The sequence below is a fragment of the Alligator mississippiensis genome, chromosome 9 (genome assembly GCF_030867095.1).
Source record: "Alligator mississippiensis isolate rAllMis1 chromosome 9, rAllMis1, whole genome shotgun sequence".
In the NCBI taxonomy this organism is placed as follows: domain Eukaryota; kingdom Metazoa; phylum Chordata; order Crocodylia; family Alligatoridae; genus Alligator; species Alligator mississippiensis.
The window spans coordinates 79,587,907-79,606,299 of record NC_081832.1 but is presented as its reverse complement, the minus strand read 5'-3'; the positions used below and the strand labels follow the sequence as shown (position 1 = coordinate 79,606,299).

At 50.2% G+C, this 18,393-nt stretch overlaps 2 protein-coding genes across 4 annotated transcripts in view; one reads left to right on the top strand and one right to left on the bottom strand.

The window, feature by feature from the left end:
- FAM53C (family with sequence similarity 53 member C) overlaps nucleotides 1-18,393 on the bottom strand; it is an 82,882-nt gene that overhangs the window by 23,320 nt on the left and 41,169 nt on the right. The gene's annotated exons all lie outside the window — the stretch shown is intronic.
- Nucleotides 3,648-13,546, top strand: GFRA3 (GDNF family receptor alpha 3). Of its 3 annotated transcripts, none has more exons than XM_014600538.3 (8): nucleotides 3,648-3,714; nucleotides 7,863-8,135; nucleotides 8,897-8,989; nucleotides 9,943-10,288; nucleotides 10,367-10,476; nucleotides 10,684-10,818; nucleotides 11,905-12,035; nucleotides 12,400-13,546. In XM_014600538.3, the coding sequence occupies exons 1-8, from the start codon at nucleotides 3,663-3,665 to the stop codon at nucleotides 12,535-12,537; spliced, it is 1,278 nt and encodes a 425-aa protein (XP_014456024.3). In that variant the 5' UTR covers nucleotides 3,648-3,662; the 3' UTR covers nucleotides 12,538-13,546. The 3 variants fall into 3 exon arrangements, with proteins under 3 accessions (XP_014456024.3, XP_059569017.1, XP_059569016.1); XM_059713034.1 differs by lacking the exon at nucleotides 3,648-3,714 and adding an exon at nucleotides 4,013-4,121; XM_059713033.1 differs by lacking the exon at nucleotides 3,648-3,714 and adding an exon at nucleotides 7,436-7,597.

Here is an 18,393-nt window from a genome sequence, read left to right as displayed (position 1 = left end):
AAGTTTTGTTTCCATGCGAGCCCAACACAGCCCCCGGTTTCATAATTAGGATGAACGCTTAATTTACGCTCTGGGTAAAAAGAAATATCCACAAAGGATCCCTCCTGCACTCACTGGCTTCCCTGAGGTCAGGAGTCTGCCTCCCCTGCATGACTGCTACATCGCTGACCCCAGAGCAGCAGGGACCTGCCCAGGTCCACAGTGCCCAATAAAGAACCGAGGGACCACAGAAGGGAGGCTAAAAGCTGGGGAAATCAGATCAGGGCTTACAGCTCACAATCTGTGCAGCTGCTTGAGCAGGTCAAAGGACTGGACCTTCCAGGGGACCTGAAGAACTTGATTCCCAAGAAATTACACACCAGAGTGGGGGCAACCCGAGGCCAGAGCTGGCCCACAGGATTCCAGATGGGAAGACTGGTGAAAGCCCTGATCTTGTAATTAGTAGCCTCTCTGCGCCTTGCGATGCAGCTGAACCCCCACCACTAGGCAAATTCAAGCTAACAGGAAAGTTTCATTTTGAACAGTGTGCATAGTTAATAATCATTAAAAGACCAGACCTTGGGAAGAGGCAGATTTTCCATCTATTAGTGTCTGGCAATCAAGACTGGATATCTTTCTAGAACCATAAACTCATGGGGTGGAAGGAATCTCAAGACCCATCTACTTCAGTTTCCTTCACAAACGCAAAATGTGCTATTCCTAAATCATCCTAGACACATCCGTCAATACAAGGAAGACAGTCTTCCAGTAATAGTGTTAGCGTGATGTTGTAGCTGTGATGGTCCTGTAATTATGTGAAAGAAAAGGATTTTGGGGGGTGATATCTTTTATTGGGCCAGCTGTATAGTTGGGATAAAGCTAGACGAGCTTTTGAATACAAACTATTCTTCAGATCTGAGAAGTAAAGCAAGCACAGAAATTTGTAAGAACAGTGGGTAGCGCTGTAAAATTAGAGGGGGAGGAACTCCCAGGGGTAGCAGACACAGCAAAAGAAAAGCAGCTTGATTACTGAGAGATCAAGACCTTTGGAAGGGAAGTAGGGTCATGATCACCTGTACTGTGGGGGAAGAACTTCAGGAAGCGGGCAGATCACAGCGTGTCAGAAAATCACTGTCAATGTTCAGTCCGTGGTTCCCAGCGTCCAGCCAGCTTATGAATGGTTCTTCCCAATGTTTGGGAATGTTTGGCAGATTTCCCTTAAACATGAGGACAGTGAGGTCAGGAAGGAAGTGGCTGTTCTGTGAAAACAAAAATACATCTGATGATGTATGTGTCTCGCTGTCCTTTATATTTTTTCTCTGAGAGTCCAGTCTGATGTGCAGCTGTTGTTTAGCTGCATCCACGTATGCCCCACAAAGGCATCTGGTGCATTGGAACAGGCATATCGTATTTTGTGAAAGGCATGCGTAGGATCCAGAGATTCGGATGGGTTCTTTCGGGGGCTGTTAACTGTAGTACCAGTCACCAGAATCCTTGTTTCATCACCTGCATCCAGGGTCAGGGTGCGTGCACTGATGACTACCACGCTGTCTGTTGGTCAGTTGAAGACAAAGGGGCATGGGATGCTTGCTGATGCCAACTGGACATTCTGGCATCTGAGTAACAATCTTAGTCTCGATAGCAAAACTAGTGCCATGGATGTGTCTGGCTCTTTCGGCTTTTCCTTTCCAAACAAAGGTGCAGCCACCACCATGCTCTGAACTGCCCTTCTCCTGTGTGTCTGTCTAGTCCCACTAAGTGCAGCAACATCAGCATCAAACTGTGCAAGTTCTCTGGCCGTGAGAGCTGTTCTTCCCTCTGGCCAGTCACCTTTAGGGTTATCCACTGGGTGAGGATATTTCAGGTTGCAAACTTCATTACACAATCTGGACTTCAGGTAGAGCAGGGGTGGGCAAAATGTAGCCTGGGGGCTGGCTGCGGCCCACCAGGCCATTCTCTCCAGCCCGCGGGGCCCCTCAAAAATGTAGAAAATTAATATTTATCTTCCCCTGGCCGCCTGTCATGCGGCCCTCTATGGCTTGCCAAAACTCAGTAAGTGGCCCTCCGCCCAAATAATCACCCGCCCCTGAGGTAGAGTGATCCCACTGGATGCAGGTTTTCCAGTCCGGTGAAATGAGAAAGACTACGTTTAGGGCACCTTTTCTAACCCCCTCCCGGTAAGGGGTGAGCAGAATAGGCCAAATGGGCCTGCTCAGTCAGGGTCGCAGCTGCTGAATCGCATACCTGTTCCGAGTACAACACAACCATCATACCATCATCACCTCCATGTAGGTCCGTAACTAGCAGCTTCCAGCAACCACTAGCACCTGCCCGTCACCAGTCACTCGTTGCCAGAGGGCTTCTTATTGAAGGAAGACACCTACACATGTCTTCTTTTAAAGCAGGGATTCCCTTCGCAGAAAGAAAACCTTAATCCAACAGCAAAGAAAACCCAGATGACCAGAGATTTCTATTGCACTGGAGCCTCCATCCACTTCTGCAGCCATCGTGGGCTATTCTTCCTTCATCTACTTGCTCCACCACTGAGGATTTTCTTATAATTTTTGGACCACTATTACTCTGGAAATCTTGCTTTTGTCCTTGCTGCCATGGGTGACCCTGCCAGAAGTACAAAGCTCCAGACAGCAGGGCTCTCGAGGTCCCCGGTAGCACACAAGCCACTCTACCATGTGATGGTTGCGATCCTTGGGAGGACATGTCAGTATAGCCTCCTCTTAAAAACCTCCCGTGAAGAAACTGTCCTTGGCAGCCCGTTTCACTGGTATCAAGAGAAGTGGGGGGGAGTGTTTGTTTTTTGTTGGTGTCCCCCCCACCCCAGACGTAACACGAATCTGCTTTGCTGCAGTTTAAACCCACTGCTGCAGTCCTGCTCCTGCCCTCTGCGGGAAGGGAGAACAGTTCTCCCTCCTCTTTACAGCAGCCTTTCAAGTACTTGAAAACGGCCAGGATGTCGCCCCTGAACCTCTCTCTCACCAAACTAAACATACCCAGGTCTTTCAGCCCTTCCTCACGCAGTTTCTTTCCAACCCGCTTACCATCCTTGTTGCTGGCGTGAATTAGTGCAGCTCTGCTCGCACTTAGGTCTTTCCTAGTACTTTGCACGTGTTTTGCATTTCGGCACTATTCAGCTCCCCAAGGAGCAGGTGCGTGGCCCCTCTTCTACAGATGGAGAGCCGGAACCAGAGGGCTGAAGTGACTGCACGTCACGGGACAAGTGCCTCACTGGTCGTTGCACACACTAATGTGCGATTCTCACGTGTTGGTGCGGGGATTTTTTTCATACCAGTTAACTGTATTTACGCATGCAACTGCTACATGACACTGGTTTGCAGTAATTAGAAACAAGATGTTCTTCAGGACTGAGCTACATGAAAGTGGGAAATTACCTAGACTGAGAAGTGTAGATGACCTAAATATACGAGATAAGGAAGGGAAAGGCTGCCGAGTTGCGTGTGGCCAAGCAGCCACGATCACACCTCCAACAAGGGCAGCGACTTTCAGATATTTGCAGGTTTCGTTCTAGTCAGGTTGAAACAAAACTATGAAATCCATATTTGAAGGACAGGATGCAGAGACTCTGGAAACTGGTCTTCCTGCCTGAGGCTCTTGGGACCCGGGGAGCTTGCAAGTGCCTTTTCAAGAGGAAGATAAGGTGGTGTGCGATGCAGCCAGGCAAAGCCCCCTCTGGCAAGGACAAAAGTCACCTTTTCTCGGGTATCAGAGTGGAAGCGATCGTGTCCCCCGCACGCCCGTAACCCCCGCTTGCAGCAGGCCGAGGGGCTGCACGGTTTGTTGGGGCCACAAACACGGGGCAGTGGGTCCGAGCGCTTGTAAGGAGGTCCCTGCCCTGTGCCAGCCCAGCCCCTGCCCCGCAGCCCCCGCGGCTCCTCGCCGCTCCGCCGGGCCGGGCCGGGCCGGGCCGGGGCCAGTGGCGGCGGGCGGTGTAAGGGGCGGGGGCTGCCGCGGGAGGCGGAGGCACCGACACCGGCCCGGCCCGGCCCGGCCCCGCGGCGCACAGCCCCGCCGGGCAGCGCTCGGGACGCGTCGCAGCAGCGGGAGCGGGAGCGGCCCCGCCATGGCACTGCCGCCGCTGCTGCTCGGGCTGCTCCTCTCCCGGGCCGGTAAGCGGGGCGGGCGATGCGGGGCGGCGCGGGGCAGGGCAGGGCAGGGCAGGCTGCCGAGCCCGGGGCTCTGGCTCCCCGTGGCCCGCGGGCGGCTCCGGGCTCCCGGCGGGCGCGGGGCGGCGGCGCGGGGCTCGGGGCGCGGGACACGCGGCTGCACCCGCTCGGGCGGCCCCGCTTCCAAGCGGCGGGCGGCGGGCGGCGGCGCCGGGACGAGTGAAGTGGCTGCTTAGTCCCGGGCCCGTCCTGCCGGCTCCTTTTTCAAAGCTAATCGCGACCCGACAGAAGCCTGTTCCTAATGAACTGCACATCCTGACGAGACGCCTGTCACTAGCCGAGCACAGGTACGTACTAATGCATGTGTAAATCATAGCCCGTGTCAAGCACGGAGCCCTAGCTGATGGGCAGTCGGATGGGATTAAGGGGCTCAATGTTCCTTGGGCCGCCCCAGCCTTGCTGTCGATGCCGCCGGCGGACTGTCCAGGGGCCCTGACCACAGTGCTGCCCAGCCCAGCCCGAGGCGCGGTCTGGCCGTGCCAGGCGGCCAACGGCCAGCCCCCGCATGCCCGCTGGCGTCAGTGTTTTGGCCGAGTTTATGGTTGGAAATCTTTTTCAGGCCAACCCCTGCCATGCCTCTTGCACCGGGGCACTCTCCTGGCCACTTCCGACCAGAGACTTGCCCGGCCCAAAGCGCAGCTTGGCCGTGCCAGGGTGCCAAGTGACAGCCCCCCCCAAGTACAGGGGCTTGAATTAGGAACTGTTTTTTGGGATGAGATTATGATTGGAAATCCTTTTTGGGCCACCCCACACCATGACTCTGTGGCACCGGGGGCCTCTCCTGGACGTATGTGGACAGGGTCTTGCCCAGCCCAGAGCACGGTTTGTTCGTGCCAGGCTGCCAATTGGCAGCCCCCCCCGTGTTAAGTGTATGGGCTTGAATTAGGAACTGTTTTCTGGGCTGGGATTAGAGATGGAAATGCGTCTTGGGCCACCCCACACCATGAGTCTATGGCACTGCGGGACTCGCCTGGACATCTCTGACCAGTCTTGCCCAGCCCAAAGTGCAGTTGGGCAAGTCTCTGGCCAGAAATGTCCAGGAGAGTCCCCAGGTGGTACACAGGCATGGGATGGGGTGGGGTGGCCCAAAAAAGATTTCCAACCAGAAACCCAGCCAAAACCGGTTGCTTATTCGAGCCCATATACTTACTTCAGTGGGCATGTGGGGACTGTCAGCTGGCAGCCTGACATGCACAAACTGCACTTTGGGCCGGGCAAGACCTGGGGCAGAGATGTCCAGGAGAGTCCCCCAGTGGCACACAGGTATGCTGTGGGGTGACCCAGAAGAATTTTGAATCATAATCTCAGCCCAAAAGACACTTCCTTATTCAAGCCATTACACTTAGTACAGTCAATATGGGGGGATGCCAGTTAGCAGCCTGCGATGAACAAACAGCACTTTGGGTCAGGCAAAACCCGGGCAGAGATGTCCAGGAGAGTCCCACGGTGTCACAGGGGTATGCTGTGGGGTGGCCCAAACAGGATTTCTAGCCATAATCCCAGCCCAAAAACCAGTTCCTTATTCGAGCCATTATACTTAGTACAGTGGGCATGGGGGCTGTCTGTTGGCAGTCTGGCACGGCCAAACCATGCTTTGGGCTGGGCAGGACTGTGGTCAGGGGTCTTTGGGACAGCCCCCAAGTAGCATCAACAGGAAGTTTGGGGTGGCCCAAGAAATATTTTGCCCCATAATCCCATCTAAATCTGACCTTCATTTAGGGCTCTGTTCTTGATACAGGATATTATTTTACATATTAATTAGTACATATACACAGCTAATGAAATTCTCTCTCATTAGGATGTGCAATTCATTAATAACAAGCTTTTACTGCGTCTAGATTAACTTTGAAAAATGAACTGGGAACTGGGAATAAGGAACTGGGAATAAGCAACCAACTTCAGCCTCATGGGGTTAGGGGGAACAGACTCATCTGCACCACTGGCAGCATCGCCACAGTTCTAGCCTTTCCTGCCTGTACTACGGCAGCAACCATCCCACGCAAGTGTGCTACGCATGGTGCCACGTCCCATCAGGCACAGCTGCAGAAAAGGACTTGCAGAACACATTTTCCCAACACCAGAGCCAAGATAATAACAGAGCGGAAGCAGCTATCAAGACTGCCAAGAAACTATTAAAAATGCATCAGTGTTACAGAGCCCCCTGGTTAGCTTCACTGGGCTGGAGAAAACCCCCCAGAAAGGCTGGGCAGCAGTCCAGCGTGGCATCCTGTCACTCCGCACACAGGTCATTGCCTCAACTTTTGAATCCAGCAGTAGTGGAAAGAGTGACAGAAGAAACAAAACAGCAGTGACAGCAAGCTAAGTCTAATGAGAGGTATCGAGATGCTTCCTGTGCTTCAGAAAGAATGGGCACCAAGAATTCAACCAGCACCCTGGAGACCAAGCCAAGAGGCAGGGCCAGGCCTCGTATCCAAAGGGTAGCATCAAGGTCAGAAACAGCAGGAGGGAAAAGACAACTTGGTCAGGAACAGCCCTTTCCTAAGACCAGCCAAGGAACGACTTTCCCCAGAGGCTTCCCACAGGGGAACAGCATTGCCCAGTCACGGGCCAGGGTCCTGCAGCGCTAGGTATGGTGCCCACGCGGATTCTGTGCAACTGCTACAGAAGAAGTGAACAATGACTGCAATGTGTTCTCCCAGTAATGACCCCCATCAAGGGGCAAAGAGGATGCCACAAAATCTCCCTACACAACGCTAAAAGAAAATACCACCCAATCCCGATAGAACAGGTGCAAATAAAACCCAGCGAGTGGCAGAGCTGTGGAGATGCCACATTTCAAAGAGTCCACAGATACTTGAAACTATTCAGTTCAAGCACCGTAAGAGAAATTTGTTACACGTGTTCTTGTCGCCACCATTGTATTCTACAGATGGATGTGTACAGATATGTCTATGGTTTAATAGGAAACGTTAATGCCATTCATAGCATCTGACAACGTACGTTGCGACCTACAAAAGCTCATGCTTCTCTGAACCAGTTAGTCTCTAAGGTGCCACTCTGCCCTACCTTCTGTCAGTTCACTCTGAAAGGAGACCTCTGTTACAATGAGAACACGTGCTGCGCTCTTCCTGAGCTCACAGGCTTGCTCAACATGATGTCATTATACAACTGCAAACAGCTTTCTCAGTGAAGCTTTTAATACCTTGTCCTAGGCTGTGGCACCTGGAGGAGGGGGCATTTGAATGCTTCCTTGGCATTACACGGGGCTGCAGGAGCCCCAGCAACTCATGGGCGAGGTGCTTCTCATGCTCCACTCCCTGAGGCAACTGAGCCTTCCTGAGGAATCTTCTGTCCCATGCAAGAACCAAGTGGGTCTGGCTCTGATCGGGTTACAGGATTTAGAAGGGATCATAAACTACGTAATCCAAAGGGGTTTAAGAGGGAGAGCTCTCAAATAGGTTTGTTCGCAGTCTCTTGCTAGTTTTTCTTTTGCTGCAAGCCCCATTGATGTCTATCTTATTGATTTGAAAGGGAGGCAACTCTTGCCCATGGGTCTGTCCCACGGGTGTGGGCTTCCACCTCTCCCACATCAAGTAAACTTCCCCACTTGTACCTTCCCAGAGGGTTTCCTGCTTGCTACAGGAAGCCTGCAGGGACTGTGCTGCTGTTCATGTGGTTCTCACCACGAATGAAGTCTTAATATTGCTTCTCTGTTTTGATCAGGAAGTTTCCTGGCTCTGTCAAGTGACTGCACAGAAGCAAAGCGGCTTTGCCTGAAAGACTCTGTCTGTAATACCACCTACCAGACCCTGGAAAACTGCTCGAGTGCCAAGACTCATCCCATCTCCCTGGACCATGATGCCAGGGCAAAGTGCCTGGATGCTGAGCTGGCCATCAGAAGCAGCCCTCTACTGCGCTGCAAGTGTCGCCGGCGCATGAGGAGACAGGAGCACTGTCTGCGCATCTACTGGACTGTTCACTCCAGCCTGATGCATGGTGAGATGGAATCACTTCACCTAAAAATAATGGGAACCTATGTCATGGGAATAAATGCCCACCAAGGGAGAGGGGATGGTTTCCTGGGAACACTGCCACAGAGCACTCAACTCTGGAGGCAGTCACTGGAGAATCTCACCAAACCTCCAGAGAAAAGTAAGTTATTAGTGATTTACAAGGAATATGTTAAAGAAATCAATACACAGAACAAGAAAGCCTAAGCACAGATTGCACCTTTTAAAACAGCAAAGAAATATGCTCACAATATATTCATGAGCCAGTTCAGGGGCTGAACCCTCAGATACTGCATTTTCTGTTGCCTTGTGTAAGGAAGGAGGGTCTAATAGCAGTGAATCAAGGGATTAATTGAACAGAGAAAACAGTGTCTCCCTAAACCTGCTGTCTGCCTTCTGTAGAGTGTTTCCTGAAGGCTCCCCTATCCCCACTGCTGCCTTGCTGCCTGCAGTGCATCCATCCTCACAAATGCTGAGACCAGGAAGGAGCAAATGAGAACTTGGAATACATCTTGCCCACGTGGAAGTTGGTGAATGACTGCTGCATCTCTGCTGCAGAGTAACACCCAAGCAAGGTCCTTAGCTCCTGGCCCTTGGTTGGCTCCTAGATCTAGAGCAGGGTGTTTTTGAATTAACTATGGCCCTGTGGCTGCAGTTAGATGGGTGCGTAGATGTCTCTCCGAAAGGCTAAACTGGTCATAGAGCACTTCTCCCAACACTCCTGCATGTGTTTCTTGCCTCATCTAGGGTATATGAATATGGAGACTTCTCCCTACAAGGATCCAGCAAATAAAGAACCCAAGGAGATGGACTACAACAGGCTGGCAGCTTTGGTTTCAGGTAGGGCACATTATATAACACTACCCTTCCCCGCTTTTTTTCATTCACTTTCCAGAGGAAGACTATTAAATGAAAAAAAATTCTAGGGGAACACCCCTTTGCCAGCTGGTCAGAGGAACATTGGTGCTGGAGGGCCCGGTATAGACAAACGGAGCTTGGGGACAGCAGGTGAAAGGGCGATACGAATCCTAGATGCCGCTGTGTGAAGAAAGGCATCCAGCAAAGGAAAGAGATCAGGAAAGATTTGGAGGGAAAGAGTCAAAAGGACTGACCGCATCAGGGAAGGCCTAACAATCTTGATTGGTAAATAATCCAGATTATTTAAAGTAGCAAGATACAATAAATATTGGCATTTCTCTCTATTATTTCCTATATTTTCCTTTACTCCAATCAGTAACCTCAAGGGGTTAGCTATAGCTAACAAGGGGTTTATTTTCCAATGGACATCTTCCACTTACTCCAAGAAAAATTGTTCCACTTAGAACTGTTCTGGATATTTGATGTTTCACATGCATCCATTTCTTTAACTAAAGCAACTCAACTAACTTAAAAAGGTTTACTACTAGTCAAGTCCCTATATAAGTTACTCCCTGTCCTGGTCTTCCATTATGACTCTCTCAGTGCTGCTTTCTAGTTTATAATCTTAACTAAGAATGATTAAGAATATTTACAGCCAGGGAGATGATTCAAAACCCAAGGAACGTCTGTGGAACTTGCATCTTCTGCAGAAAACCTCAGAACACAGGTGGCGCCGGGCAACTGCCCTTTGCACCACGCCTGCCTGCTGCTGTCCTTGAAAGGTGCATGTAAGGGGTCCCTTGAATGTGTCCCTTGGCAAGCCAGCCCTCTCCCAGTTCTCAGGAGCTGCAGGAGACCTTATATCCCTTTCTACTCCACCTGGAACCTCTTCTGCAATTTGCTTTATTCTGCCTGTGTTTCTGTTGGCTTTACAGACTCAAATCTAGCAGGGGACAACACAAATCACTGCCTGAAAGCAACTCACATCTGCAGCATGAATAAGAAGTGTGTCCGATGGCGTACCGCATATGCTTCCATCTGCACCAGGGGGGCGGAGGCTGGGGAGACCTGTAACCGGCTCATGTGCCACAAAGGGCTGCGGCATTTCTTTGAGAAGGTCCATGAGGATTTCACCAAGAGGCTGCTGTTCTGCCCCTGTGAAAATGAGGTCTGTGGGGAGCGACGCCGGAAAGCCATTGTCCCAGAGTGCTCCTTTCAGGAGAGCATCAAACCCAACTGCCTCTCTCTCTGGCATGCCTGTGTCCAAGACAATATTTGCAAGTAGGTCTGGCACCAAGCAGCATGAGCGCAGTGAGCAAAGCAGCCCTGATGCTGACACTCTTCTACTTCCTTCCACAGATCCCGACTGGCTGATTTCCAACACAATTGCCAGCCTGCAGACGCGTCCCCAGATGGCTGCCCTCAGCACACCCATGCTGCATGCCTGCAGGCTTACCTGGGGATGATTGGTAAGTGGTGCCCACAGGGGTACATTGGGAGGGGCATGTGTGCGGCGCAGAGCTGATGAGCGGGCAGACGCTTTAGCAGCATTTCCCGCCCTGCCCCCTTGGCGGTAGGAACAGAAATGCAGGGGTCCCTGTCCCTTTGCCCTTCCCAGGCATCATGTATCTCAGTGTATGTAAGCACTAATGGCATCTCTTGGGGATTTGGGACAGGTACCCACATGACACCAAACTACATCAGTAACTCTAGCGTGGCGATTTCGCTGTGGTGTACGTGTGAGAGCAGTGGCAACCAGAAGGAGGAGTGTGACCAGATACTCGGCATGTTCATCAGCAACAAATGCCTCAGTAAGTGTCATGTAGGATGTCGGCCACGGTGGAGGTTCAGCCTTAGCAAGTTAAACCCTGTATGGCTCCTTTTAAGGTCTAAGGCACAGCCTCTGCGTCCAGCTTTGACCTGCCTCTTCTACACTGCAGTATCCCTTCTAGTCCATGCCACGATCCCCACTTTGTCTGCTCTCAGGTGTTTCTGTATCTTCTGCCACAATGGGCTCATCTTGGAAGTGTTCCCCATCAAGCCTTCTCTCATCACACCAGTCCCTTCCCCGAGACTTGCTTCTGCTTTCTTAACTGTATAAAGTGCAAAGGCAGAAAAGGTGAAGAGAGGAAGGCTGGGATCATGGCATATCCAAACTCACCACCACTATCTTGTCCTTCTCTCCTTTCTCCCTGCCCTTTCATCTGACATTTGTTCACTGATAGGGCAAGTGCTTCTAATTATCTGAGAGAAAATGTAAATATTTCTGAGTGCTCAAAAATAAATAGTAATAGTTTGACTCTCCACTGCCTGGCCAGCTCTGTGTGACTGGTCTCAGGAGCACAGTGACAGCTTCTAAATCCTGCTGCCTGAAGCTGTGTAAAATCCAACTGTGAGCAATGCCTGTGTCCTGGACCTCCATCCTTTATCCATCTCTGGCAACTTGGCAATGGACTGTATTAAAATGTAAATATTTTATGATTATAAAAGCTTTCAAAGGACATCAAATAAAGAAACAACATCACTATATGAATGTTTCATATTAATGCCATTTTAAATGGTATTCAGTACAATACAGAAAAAATCTTTCACACCCTGCAGTGCAGATACATATCTATCTACCTAGCTATATCTTCTAATCCTACCTCACCTCAGGAAGAAGGCAGTGGAGGACCTACCCGCAGCAGCCCCAGGCACCAGTGTGGGAGTGTCCCTTGTAGTCTGTTGCCTGTGCCTTTACCTAGGTAAACTCCCGAGTAATATGCTGTTATACGGTACCCTCCAAAGCACTGATGTGCACCTGTCCAGGCACTTTCGTGCACTTCCCATACACAGTATATTGCAAGATAAACGTGCAAGAAAAATCTATTGGATTCCCATTTGTCTTCTGCTTGCAGAAAACACAATCCAGTCCCAGATGCATCTGAATCGCACGACTCAGGAGGGGCAGGCAGAACTGTCTTACACACCTTCTCAAAGCATCCACGGGAGAAGCACTAGCACTTCACTTGCTTCAGGAATGATCCAGGTATGACTTCATTTTGCCACCTTCAACAGCAGTACAAGAAATGGCGTAGAGGAAGTAAGTAGCATTTGAGAAATCTGGCATTTTGAAACATGAAGCTCAGGGCACTTGAAGGAGGGAGGCAGGCATGTACATAGAAAGGCCTGAGAAGACAACTCTCACCCCACCCCCTCCCACGGCTGCTCCTTCCCAGAGGGGAGCAGAGGTGAAGAGCATCATTTTTGTGGCTGTGGCAGGTCTCAAGAACATCAGTTCTCTACTCAGTCAGGGACCTGGTGTCCCTACTCAGAGCTGGAGACCCTGAAGGAGCCGGGGGTCAGAGCGAGATAGGTCTCGGTTGAATTAATTTCTTGTGTTTCTTTCCTAGGAGATGAAGGTGAAGACCAATGAAGACATCTCTGAACACAGCAGCTTGCCCAGGGCCTCCTCTGTGTATTCTGGAGCCGGGCTTTCCTGGCCCTGCCCAGTTTTGCTGCTGCTGCCGCTGCTGCTCAGCCCACGCTAGCCTGACAAACTGTGACTGCCCCACCCTGCGATTATTCTCACTCTGCACCCTGACATCTTCATACTCGCTCACCCTGGGGGGCTGAGGATCTCCAGAGAGGAGGGATGCAGTCTCAGCCCACAACAGGATGCACTGCAAGCCCCCCGCTCGCCCTTACATCCTGCTCCAGGACTGATCCTCCTGCAGCTAGAGCTGCAGGGGCCTGCTCTCCAGCACCATCACCATCACCTCTCCTCGCCATTAGCACTGCCAGGAAACGCAGCCAGTCAGGAGACACGGGGGCACTTCGCAAAACTTCTGGATGTTGCTAGAACATGCAGCGTGTTTGTTTTCTGACTGAAGAGGAAGGAGAGGCGCCTGCAGGAACCTGTCACACTTGCTTTGGCAACAGCACCTCTCCTTTAAAGCAGAAAGCAGCAAGTGGGTCCCCCAAGGACAAAGATCCCTCACTCCTGGGCTCCTGAGAATACAGCACAGCAAACCCACACACACGTCTTCTGTAAATACTGGCTCTGGGCTGCTTCCAGGCTCATTTGAGCACTCTTCAAACCTATTCTGTTAAACATATAGCAGCATGTCCCAGAGCGAGAGCAAGGGAGCTGGATTCCAGCTTCTGCTCTGACCCCCGTTCAGCCACACCTCCTTTCCACTGCTACTGCTAGACAGAGATTTAGCCTCCTGTGGTCAGGTTATACATCTGTTCTTTGTCCCAGTGTATTAAGCTTTGTCCTGCATCCCACCACCCCGCCTGGCCAGGCCATGCTTCCCTGTGAATGCTAGGAAGGAAGCATCCAGGCTTGCTGAGTTTTTGCTGATCTGCCGTGCAAAGACCTCAGGCGGCTGGAATGACCTGGTGTCCCTTCACATGCCCAATCTCCCCTGCAGTGACTCCCTTCTCTTTGCCAGGCTCCATTTCATGAACTATTTATTCTGGATGTAAACATGTGCACTATGTAACTACTCTTCTGTTGTGCTGCAGTGGCCTGTTAAAATGTGATGTTAAAGTGAATATTGATTTGAGTGCAGGTTAATAGTCCACAATCAATTGTGTGTAAGAGCTGCCTTATCAGCCAGTTTATGTTTTCAGGAGAGCTGGCAACCCAATTCAGAGCAGCTCCTCTGCACACAGGTGCGCGCTGGGAATGATGCAATGAAGCTGAGCAAATATGCTCACGGAGTGGATGTAGGCCTGCCTACATTCCCCGTGCTCCATTCCTCCTGGCCTCCGGGTGGGGGCTGACTTCATTCCTGTGTTGCAGGTAGGGGGGCCATCACAGAGGACAGTCCAGTTGTCCTCTATTGATACGAAACCCGATGCCTTCATGTCCAAAAAACAGAGGACATAAAGGCGTTGGGTTCCGTGTCAATACAGGGCAGAGAACAGAGCAGCAGAAAACCGGAATGTCCTCTACGATGGCCACCCTGGCTGTAGGTCCTGGAGGCACTTGTCAGATGCCTCATTACTAGAGCAGCCTCCATCGCTGCACAAACCAGTTCTGTGTCCCAGCTACACCTCCGAACAGTCTTCAACTAGCTGCCACGCTCCCACTTGAATCCTAATATTCTCTGCGCTCTACCCGTTGGAGAAGGAGTTTTGGCCTCTGCTGCGCAGAGCAAGTGCACCCATGCAGGTGTACTTACTGGTAATTTCCAGTTACAGGAAGGTGGCAGCCACCCCCATTGTTGAAAGAGGGATGTGGAGCGTAATGTGTACCTTCGTGTTCTGGGATTGCTCGGATCAGGATGGACCATTCCACTTGCTGCCCCTGTCCGATGAAGACAGAGTCCGTGGTATAGGACCTAAGGGCTCCATTTGTCCACCCTGATGTGGAGGAGCTGGCTATTCTCTGGAGCTGTGCAAAGCTCCCTCGTAGCGTAGCAGGAGAAGCCATCTCCAAAGCTTATTTTGGAGAAAAGTTATTATTTATAACTTCAGTTATGGGACAATGGGGGAGCAGTTCTTCCTAATTCCTGCACCACGCTACCCAGCAAAAGAGTCGAGTGAGAGGCTGGTCGGCATTTACACATTTCTCCCCAAGCATTGTGTGCCTTCCTGCCCAGCCAACGGCCCTCTGCAGTGCAATACATGGCCTAGGGAAGCTGTGGACTCTCCATCGCTGGAGGTGTTCAAGAAGAAGCTGGAGAGCCACTGGTTGGGGATAATCTAGGCACAGCTGTGCCCGTTTTCTACCACAGATATTTCCCATGCTTCTGGGCTTCGCTGGTTGCTCGCACCCCACCCTCCCCTTGTCCTGTGTGTCAGAGTGTTTTTAAGCCTCCCCAAAGGCATTGGGTGTTGGCTGCAGGTAATGCTGGACACTTTAACTGGGGTGTGCTGGTTCTCCTACTAGAAGAAAAGCTGCTGGAGGTTCCTGGCTAAAGGGTCTTACTCCTCCACTCAGGGTTAGACTGATAGCCATATTTGGGGTCAGAAAGAAATTTTACCCCATGGTCAGATTGGTACGGACTGTGGGGGGTTTTGCCTTCCTCTGTAGTGTGGGGCACGGCCCTCCACCGGGAACCTCTTGCGTGTATATTGACAACATTTTGTAGAAGCAGGGCATTGCTGCCGTGGTTCCTCTGCTTCACCTGAGGCAGGTTCAGGTCTTAGGTCTGTGTTGTGTCAGGGATGAGGGTAGCCTTACGTAGAGTTTAGATTACAGTTGTATGGGATGGTTTGGATAGGGATGATCCTGCCTCAGGCAGGGGGTTGGACTAGATGACTTCTGGAGGTCCCTTCCAGCCCTACTTCTCTATGACCATGTCTACACGTTGCCCTAAACCTACGGCAACATAGCAACGTGCAACATCGCCATATAGCGCACTACAGTGATGTAGCCATCACACGGGTCGACACGTGATTGCCAGCTACACTGCCATAGCAGCGCACTCCCCTGGGATGGTGCGCTGCTACAGTGATGTAGTGGTGAAATCTAACCATGCCCTGTGCGCACGGCACAATAGCTGCCTGCACCGCACTGTGCTTTAGTACTTCTAAAAGGAAGCAATGAAGCACAGTGCCATAGCAATGTCACCATACAGTGATGTGTAGACGTGCCCTATGGCTCCTTCAGTACCTGTCTTCCCCACTCCTCGTGTCTTTCTGCACGCAGGCAGGTACAGGACAAACAGCTGTCCATTTGCTCATGTTCACTGTGCAGCTGGGGCTCTACCCTCCCATCCTCAGCGTCTGCACCACTGGTTATAGCTAGCACATCCTGTCCTGCACATGCTGGGCCAAGGTTCAGGTCATTCTGGGCCAGCTGCTTTACAGTGAAGGAAATTCTGGTCTGCCCAGAAACTGAAGCCTCCGGGCCTTCTCCTCTTCTGTATACCTATGCCATAGACACTTCTGCCTCTCACACCTGGTGCCTACTAGTGCACCCCAAACACCACTTCTCCACACACATACATTTACATCCACAAGTACACAAAGCCATTTGTACAACTACTTGCAGATTAATGCCTGCCTCCCCAGAATAACACACCAATACAACAGCACACACACACAACTGCATACAGTCCATGTGCACTGCTGAAAAACAACTAAGCTCTGAGAATACATTTAAATAGGCATATTTAAAGGAAAACTCTAAAGTGAAAGGAAAAGGAATGAATTTCCCTGTTGTAGCTGGCACTGTACAGGCGCTTATCACGATTGTCAACACCAGCCCACTCCCACAAGCATCACCAAAGTTGAGAGACTGCCCTAGACTCACAGAAATCAGTTCAGAACTATTTTCCAAGAAGGGGCCGGCTGGCTGCCTCTAGCGTTTCAGACCTTTCCTGAGTGTGGTTAGATGACACAGTGCATAAAACAGTGGCCCAGCTGCAGTAGGTCTTCCAACACAGCCAACAGAAGAGCTCGTTTAGCAACCTGACAAATGTCTTGCATATTTTCCTTCATGTAGACAAGTTTTGAATCGAGATCTGAGACACAGCTTCCTGCTGGGATGGAAACATGAAATACAGCTTTTCTTGGGCGAAGACAAAATCAGATTTTTTAGGTTTGTTGTAGGTAGATAATTGTTTCTTTTTTAACTCCATTTTCAGTGAATAATCTTGGCTCGGTTGTTATTTAAATTAACTGTTTCAGATAGCTAAAAATTCCCTTTAAGCTTTTCAGGTGTCTCATTTCAGATATATTGTGGCGGTAGCTGCACACCCTTCTGTTGACATTGCACTGATGTTGCCCTGAATCTGACTCCGTGTTAGCTTTCTGACGTCAGGAGCCTTGTTTCAGATATCCGCAGATGTAACAGGTCAGAATCCGAGCCCCTCTCTCAAATATAGAAGGACTTACAGCAAATCTTCAACTGCTGCATGCAGGAATACAGCAGTGCGATAGAGGTCACTGAAGATGCTATAAAGTATCTTAAGTATGACTGCAAGAAGAATAGTATAATAGGAACACCCTTTCCTGACAGTAATATTAATTTATTTTTATTAGATTTATAAAGATTTACATGCCACCTGCCCCAGAAAGGGCTCAGGGTGGCTGAAGATGGACTTTGGGCAAACACACAGAATAGAGGAAGCTTTTTCAGCTGTTGTAATGTAAATTTTATTATTAAAAAAATGTAACATAAAAGCAAAATATCTCCAAGAATAAAGTTTACCTTGCAGCTCTGAAAGTTTCCTGCCTTCCTTTGCAGTCAGAGGCATCTGCATTCCCTGTTGTGTCCTACTCTGCTCAGCAAAGAAACCTAAGGAGGACAGCCTCCTACAGGAGCTCCGGCAGGGAAGTCTCAGCATAATGGCAGCTCTTACTGACAGACACCCCAAGGACCAGGTACAGTCACAGAGAGGAAGCCAAGTCACATTTCTAAAAGCCGTTTTTAAAACCCCTTGACAAGGTCTAGCTTAACACGTATGAATAGATAGTATATTTATACAGCTCTTTGCAGGCAGTAAGGCTGGCAACCAGCCACCGTACAAGTTAGGCAAGAGGTCACTCCAACTTGGCAGGGGAGGGAAGAGAGATGTACGTTTCTTCCTGGAGGCTGTACAGGGCAGGGTGTTGGAGTCAGAGGTGGCCCTGGAATTTGGAAGCTAGACTATTAAGTCTTTTGCTCCATAAACTCGCATTGCATTACATATTTCAGTATTTACTGGGAGGGAAAGTGTCAGCTTATGGAATAAAAGACTTAATAGTCTAGAGTTTCCAAATTCCAGTGTCTCCGCACTAAACACAGCCCCAGAGTGACTGTTGGCATTGGAGGGTGCCCAGAAAACACCTGGACCCAAAGGGTCGTCCAGCTTTCTGCAGAGTAACAAAGCCTGCCCTTCCACCCCCCAAAATCTCCAACAGTTACTTTCCATGCAGAAACAGTGGTAAATATAATCAACAGCTAATTACTTCTGCCTCTGGGACTCTGCGGTTGGACTTTTGTTCAGCTGAAAGAGGGTCTGTTGAGTCTGAGCTTGGTTTTATCTCTAATGGAGGCTTTTCTTATAGGTTATTAGTTCTTCTCCAGGAAGTGATTCTCTGTTTGGGTTTTTTGCAAAGCCCGGGGTTAGCAGAGGTCACCCTGTACAGAGCTTTCTCCCTAGTGCCCACATGAAAATAGCCCCACATCCTTTCCATTTGCAGCTGATCACCTCCATTATCCACAGACTAGGAGATGATCAGTAATTGTTAAGTGCTTGAATCAGACTAATAGCTCACTGCTAATTCCCCCTGTAATATGAATCTAAATTCCTGGTAAACAAACTGACTGCTTTTCACACACAGGGAAGAATGCCAAAAGCCTAATATTGGAGCTCTGGAGCTAAAGCTTTTAGAGCAATTCTGCCCACTCAAAGATGTTTAATGACATTAAATTGTGTACTAAATAATTAGAAGATGAAGGACCA

What these genes read in the sequence shown, in the direction of transcription:
- GFRA3 (XM_059713033.1), top strand. Translation starts at nt 7,495, where the DNA reads ATGCAAGAACCAAGTGGGTCTGGCTCTGATCGGGTTACAGGATTTAGA. An exon ending in GCTGGCAGCTTTGGTTTCAG is followed by an intron (nt 8,990 to 9,942) that starts GTAGGGCACATT and finishes TTGGCTTTACAG; the next exon opens with ACTCAAATCTAGCAGGGGAC. An exon ending in GTCCAAGACAATATTTGCAA is followed by an intron (nt 10,289 to 10,366) that starts GTAGGTCTGGCA and finishes TTCCTTCCACAG; the next exon opens with ATCCCGACTGGCTGATTTCC.